The sequence below is a fragment of the Musca vetustissima genome, unplaced genomic scaffold (assembly GCF_032173495.1).
Source record: "Musca vetustissima isolate MV318-11 ecotype Yass unplaced genomic scaffold, APGP_CSIRO_Mvet_v1 utg12896, whole genome shotgun sequence".
In the NCBI taxonomy this organism is placed as follows: Eukaryota; Metazoa; Arthropoda; class Insecta; order Diptera; family Muscidae; genus Musca; species Musca vetustissima.
Window position 1 is genome coordinate 276,857 of NW_026881031.1, and position 7,249 is coordinate 284,105.

General features: G+C 35.7%; 1 protein-coding gene across 1 annotated transcript; it reads left to right on the forward strand.

Moving 5' to 3' along the window:
* Positions 1-4,686: 4,686 nt before the first annotated feature.
* LOC133327104 (transcription factor btd) lies at positions 4,687-6,800 on the forward strand. The gene is made up of 2 exons (XM_061535680.1): positions 4,687-5,213; positions 5,348-6,800. Exons 1-2 carry the CDS (start codon positions 4,687-4,689, stop codon positions 6,798-6,800), a joined length of 1,980 nt encoding a protein of 659 aa, XP_061391664.1.
* The last annotated feature ends 449 nt before the right edge of the window (positions 6,801-7,249 follow it).

A 7,249-nucleotide genomic window follows, 5' to 3' on the forward strand; every position in this document is an offset into this window, starting at 1 on the left:
CACACATACACACGCACAACCACTCTCACTGTTGTTACGCACTCCACTCACTTCAGCAACAACATGTGCTTATTTCGACGCTATTCCATGCCATGTAAATTAGAAAGAAATACTACTACGACTTGGTTACAATGGATGGTAATGGAGATCGTATATGAAGAAAGTGTGGGTTTTTGGGGTTTCTTTTGTTGTTGTTATTATGTTTTCATTTAGGAATTTTCCTATTTATTTGAATAAAAAAATAAAACAGCAGAGAAATATGAAGTGTGAGTAGTTTTGTTACAATTTTTTTCATAAAATTAATTGTGAGAACACAATGACTTGCAGAAATTTGAAATTTATTTTCTAAGGACAGGGAAATTGTTTCGGTCGCTTTCACGAGGACAAATTAAATGAGAGAATAGAGTAAAATTACAGTTTTTAGGTATTTGTATATTATTGTTATTTTTCGAATTAAACGAAATATACATATTATACTTTAAAAACAACAAATTATAAAAACAGTTAAATCCTGCATGTTCTGGCTTTATAGAAAAAATAGGGGATTCACATGACTTTTTGTGTCCTGTAATCATTTCTAAATACTAAAATAAAGGAGGTACCCTTCTATAGTATATTTAATTTTTATGGTCAGCCTAAAGTTTGACTCATACAGGATCTATTGTATGGAATATGGAATGTCACATTTTGGTGAATATGACACCAATATTGGTCGATTTTGAAAATCTTATTAATGTTTTTCGAGTTGACTTTGTAAAATTTGACGGAATATTTGCTGTAAGAAAACATACTTGCAGACTCATGTTAGGTATATACTTCACTTCGTGAGTTGAAATATATTAAAACCGGTGAACAAATGGTAAGTATTTTAGGCGAATCCGACATTTATCGATCTTATTTATATAAAATGTATTAGTGAACATCGATGCAATAATCGGGCAAAAGTGGAAAAGGAAGATGAAAACAAACGAATATCGATTTCTTGTCTTTGAGGATCCTATCGGAAATCTTTGTAGAATATTTGGTTGTCAAAAAATCTGGTCTTAAGGACTTCTTTATGTATTTTAGGGTAAAATATACATCAAATATAACTCAAAAATAGACATATTGTGAATGTCCTCTTCTAGTTGCATAGTGTTGGTACCGATATTTTAGACAAGTACATTGGATCTTACAATGCTGACTATTTTTTAAAAAAAAATTGTTAAACATTTAGAAAACAGCTTAGAAACGTTTTTATTGGTTCGATATTTTAGGAACATAATACTGATTTGATTAATTACGAGCTATATTTGAAGAGAGAGGCTACCATGAAAACACATCTTAAATTATACCTTCAATGAAGGATTTATTCTCTGGATCTTCCATGTATTGATATATGGAGAATCGAATTATCAAAATCCTGTTTAAATCAACCTAATTATAGATAAAATTTAAAGAAAATATTTGAAAAAGTTGGGTCGTCCTTTACATCAAGATGCAAAATTAGTTTTGTAATTAAATTTTTATTTTGTTTTTTTTTTGAAATAATATTTTTTCAAGGGCTAGAAGAGTCAGAAGCGTGGATTGTTAAATAATACTTTGATAAAGAAATATTAAAATAATCTTGGATTTTTTAAAAAAAATATTTTTTGTAAGGACTATATGAAGCGTGGGTTTGTAACTGATATTTTGTTGTAGAACTGTAAATAATATTTTTTGTAAATAATATTTTTTCAAGTACTATAAGAAGTGTGGGTTTTGAAATTATATTTTATTGAAGAGCTATAAGAAGTGCGGATTTCAACAATTATGTTATTGAAGAGCTGTTTTGGAAAGAATTTGAATTTGAGGGACAATAAGAAGTGTGGTTTTTCTGAATTTATTTTTTAAGGGGTGTAAGAACTTTGAGTTTTGAAATAATATATTTTTTAATTACCATAAGAAGTGTGAATCGTAGATTATTAAATAATGCTAACTTTAAGGACTAAATATATTTTTTTAAATAATATGTTATTTAAGGACTAACAGAAGTGTAGATTTTTAAATAATATTTTCTTTAAGGGCTAACAAAAGCGTAGACTTGAATTTCAAATAAAATGTTTTTTAGAGGCTATAAGGGGTTTGAAAAGAATGTTTTGAACGGATTTTTAAATAATATTTTTGACGTAATTATGTTTAAATTATAACTCATATCTTATCGTTAGTTATATTCTTATGGATGAAGAAAGAAAATAAAATTGTTGTACTTTGCAATTCATTTTGTGTTTTTTTAGTGGAATTCGTCTCAAAAGACTTGTTTTTTTTATAAAGACGTCATTATTTTTATAAATACTTTATTATTTCTGTATAGACTTCATTCTTTCATAAAAATATTCCTTTCAGCTCTTCTGTAAAGTATCACTTCCGCTCGTGTTTAAAAAGTGATGCCAATATACCTACGTAATTATGATTACAGCCAATTTTATTTAAAATTAATTTAAAAAACTTCCTAAGAGTTAGCAATATTTAGGAGTTCTTTTGCAAGGTCTTCAATATCATCATATTTTTTATTATGCTGGCTTCTATTTCTATAATATAATGGGACATTTTTAAAAGAATTAAGTTTACTCGTTACTACCAATTCCATTTAATTTTTAAGTCTGGTTTTATTTCCCCATAAACAAAAATATCCAACAAAAATCTGAAAATATTTCTATGTATATTATTTTTTAACTCAGTAGATAATTTTTGATGCATTCATGTCTGAAATAGTTAAATCTAAATCGGATTGAAGGATTTACCCAGCCCTTTGAAACCCCATATTTAATTATTGTTAGTTCCACTTCCTCAATTATTCATAATTATATATTTTTCTTAAAACTGTCATACAGAAGGAACGTCTGATTTTGAATTGAATACATTGAAGTTCGATCTGTCCCACAAAAATAATCTAAATTTTCCACAGAAAATTGTCTCTCTAAATACAATACTTTCATTCAAAAAAGAGTTTAAATGATTTTTTAATAGAATTTTTTGCATTATTTAAATATTAGAAAATGATGATGATGGGATGGATGTGGGGTGTTACCCTCAAATAAGTGTTTTAACCCACAAAAGCGTAGCTAAAGATAGAAAAAAGTGGGAGAGTAGGGCTTAAAATAACAAAAACCCCTTTTTAAGGGGGTTCTTAATTTAAGTCAATGAATGGAAACCTACAAAAAACATACAAATATTTTCTATTAAGAGAAAAAGGACGTAGAACAAATATCCTTTTTACAAAAAAGTGTGCGTGAGCAATAGTTTTTTTGTTTCATTGTGCAAAAAACGCACACAGAAAAAAAACAACAAACAAACATTTACGCAGCAGTGATGCGAGAGAATGTTAGAGCCATTCTCCTTCGGCGTTAGAAAGACAGAGAGAGTAGAGAAATTTGCCTTTGATTCCTTTATGAGAGATTAACCCACACAGTAAATTGTTGTGTTGTTTGTTGTTGGGATTTACATTTGTCATTTCGTGCTCATATATCTCCAAACACCGAGTGTCACTGTGCTGTGTTGTTGTGTGTTTTACTTCCCCTTTGTGCCTAATAAAACGAACAACCAACCACACAAGCAGTCATCTATCTACCTACCTACTTATTTGCTTATGCATGCTCAATGAGCCTAGCCTATGTGTGCTGTGAGAGCACACACACAGTAAAAACAACAACAGCAATACGAACGCGTGCTTGTATCCTGCGGCCAGGTTAGAAAGAGACACACTACTCGGTGTCTCTCTCCGGCGTTCTCTTTCCTACTGCCAGGGGATTAAATGGTGTGTGAATGCTTGCGAGGGTTATTATTATAAAATGCGCAGCTCTCGCCTCTAAACCTCACACTCTCTGCTCTGCCTTCTACAGAGACACAACACTTCACACTCCACTTCTCTTACCCTAAAAAGAACCAAACATAACATAACACAACAAACGAAACCAACCAAATATATACGAAGTGTTCACATTGGAATAACTAGAAGAAGAAGAACAAGAGTAATCATACAACAACAAAAAAACCGAATTTTCTTCTGTCTGTGTGTTTAACAAATTCGTATGGACGTTAGTCAACTCTCTCGCTGCGTTTAAGCATTCAGTCGGCATCGATAATTACCGGTGGACGTATCGTCATCGTGGAACAAAGTCGTTCTTTCGTTTCCTCTTTTAAGGCGAAGCCAAATTAAAGACATCACAAAAAAAAAGAAGTTAATAACACCAAAAGAAACAAAATACAACAAAAAATAATTCTATGCCACTGGCAGCCACTGTTGCCACATTATTGGGAATTATTATTATCATCATCGTCAGCAAGAACAAGAACAAAAATAAAAAAGGCCAGTAGTTCTGTAGCCTTTTTATACGGAAAGTGATTGCAGAAACTTATCGCCAGTGACCAGTAGTGGAAAATTGATTCCTGCAATTAAGACAATTATAGTTATTATAAAACAAAAAGCTTATACGCAAAAAGCTCAAAAGTGTTAAAAAAAGCCCTTGACCATAAGGAGAAAAAAAAAATTGAATTGATAAAAAAATTATTAAAAAACCGTCCAATTTGAAAAAAAAAACTATAACGAAAAAAATGTGTAACAATTAATACAACAAGAACAACAACAAAAAATTACAACAACCCAAAATTTAAACAAAAAACAACATTTTTATTTCCCAACAACAACAACACAACACATCCTTCAACATGATTGATGCAGCCTGCAATTATTTAAATCCCTATGCCACAGCTTCGTTGGCTGCCACCTCCTCATTGGCCCAATTAACAGATTTCACATCGTCATCGGTGGCCAGCAACAACAGCCTAACGTCCGCCTCCTCCGCATCCGCATCATCCTTATACAACAGTAAGGCCACATTGACACCAGCCTCCTCGGTGGCCAGTGCCTCGTCCTCATCCAACTCGGCGATTTCCGCATCCGTGTGCAATCCAATGAAATTGGAAATGCAATATCCGTCACAGCCATCATCGACGGGCTCGGCCTCGCCAAATTCCAGCATACAATCGGCCTCGGCATCATCGGCCTCAGTGTCGCCCAGCATTTTCCCCTCACCCGCCCAGTCATTTGCCTCAATTTCCTCCAGTCCACCAGCATCGGCTACCTCGGCCTCACCTCTATCCGGCTCACATACAGATTTGGGTGCGGCTGCAGCAGCCACGGCTGCCTATTCCTGGAATACGGCAGCAGCCTATACAGCGGCATTGCCATCAAGGTATGTATTCGAAAAAAGATGAAGAAGAAGTAGATATAGAAAAAAACTTGACATTTCCGTTTCCTCTTGTTTTTTATTTAATTTTTTAAATTCATTTACTAATCAAATTTTCCTCTCTTTTCCCTTTCTTGCAGGACACAATTCCCTTATGCCCAATATGCATCAGATTATTATGGCAATGTTGGTATGTCTGCAGCCTCAGCAGCAGCCGGAGCCTGGTTCTCCCATCAAGACCGTTTGTATCAACCCTGGTCGGGACAAACCTATCCCAGCTTCAACTTCGATGATATTGCCTTCCAGACCCAATTGCAAAGACGTTCGGTGCGTTGTACCTGCCCTAACTGCACCAATGAAATGTCCGGATTGCCACCAATTGTTGGACCCGATGAGCGTGGCCGTAAACAACACATTTGCCACATTCCCGGCTGTGAACGTTTGTACGGCAAGGCCTCTCATCTCAAGACCCATTTACGTTGGCACACCGGCGAAAGGCCATTCTTGTGCTTGACTTGCGGCAAAAGGTTTTCTCGCTCCGATGAATTGCAAAGACACGGTCGTACCCACACCAACTACCGGCCCTATGCTTGTCCCATCTGCTCCAAGAAGTTCTCACGTAGCGACCACTTGAGCAAACACAAGAAAACCCATTTCAAGGATAAGAAAAGTAAAAAAGCCATTGCCGCTGAGGCCAAGGAACAAGCGGCCCAGGCCGGCAACACTAACATTAAGCAGGAAAAATCTGCTGAAAATGAAAAATGTAGTCCTGCCAAATCGCCGAGTATGCCGGCGGCAGCCACACCAACTGCTTCGGCAGCCACCACCGTCAAATCGCCACAAGCTCTGCAACAAAGGCTCAACACAAATTCCGCTCAGGGTGTAACCCAACTGCAATTGAAGACCGAACAACCTGAGGCCCCATCCGCCACATCTGCTGTGGGTTACAATCCCTACAGCAATTTGTATCATCAAAGTTCATCCTTGTTCCAGCCTCAATTGAGCAGCAGCAGCTACTCGAACAACAGCTCAGCCGCGGGATTACAACAACAACAAAACACACCGCCAACATTTGATCTATGGAATCAACAACAACAGCAACAACAACAACAAATTAATCATCAACAGCAACAACAACAATCACCAGCAAATTCCTCACCAGCTACCTCAAACCTTGGAAATCTAATGAACTCCAATAACATGACCCAACAACAGCAACAACAATCGCAACAACAACAGCAACATTCCCAACAATATCCTCCCCTAACAATGCAAAATGAAAGTCAGCTGGCCGAATATGGTATTACCATGAGCTCAACTTCACCCTCCCAGAACACTGGTGGTCACTTAAGTCATTCCTCCTCCGCTTCGCATCATCACTACCATCATCCTGCTGCCCATATGCAGCATCATAGCTCTACATATTCAGGACTAATTGGACAAATGAAATCGGAATATCCCAGCTATGCTGATTTTTCGGCCAGCTCATCGGCGGCATATGCTGGAGCTGCCAGTTCGGCATTCCATCATCATCCCCATAATCCATGGGCTGCTGCTGCAGCATATCAACATCCTCATCATGCCACTGCCTAAATGAGAACCCAATCCTCCACATTCGAAATCCTCTAATCTAAAGTGCAAAAATTTAGTTTTTTGTGTTTTTGCGAAAAAACAGAAATCAAGGATTTGAGACGGTTGACCGTTTCGCCATTCCGTTTGCCGTTTTCTAACATTTTCATTTTTGTTCAAAACAAATCATGGCTAATATCCGTTTTAACTCCTCAAAAAAATTCAATTCTAGGCATTTTTTGTAGTATATTGTTGTTGCTTCTATGTGTAGGTTTGTATGTCTGGGGCCACAACATCAACATCGTCATCCCTTAGGAGGGATTTCCTTTGTTCTATGTGAGCCTTTGCTGAATATTTGTTGTTGCTTTTTTGTATTTTATCTATGTAATATATTTTTCATATTATTTCTTTAGAATTAAGTTCATCAATTTTAAGATAATCTTGAAATTGTTGTTTTGTATATAATATTGGCT

Excerpts from the sequence above, each read along its gene's own strand:
- LOC133327104 (XM_061535680.1), top strand. The coding sequence starts at position 4,687 with ATGATTGATGCAGCCTGCAATTATTTAAATCCCTATGCCACAGCTTCG. Across the intron at positions 5,214-5,347 it reads ACAGCGGCATTGCCATCAAG|GACACAATTCCCTTATGCCC; the intron begins GTATGTATTCGA and ends CCTTTCTTGCAG.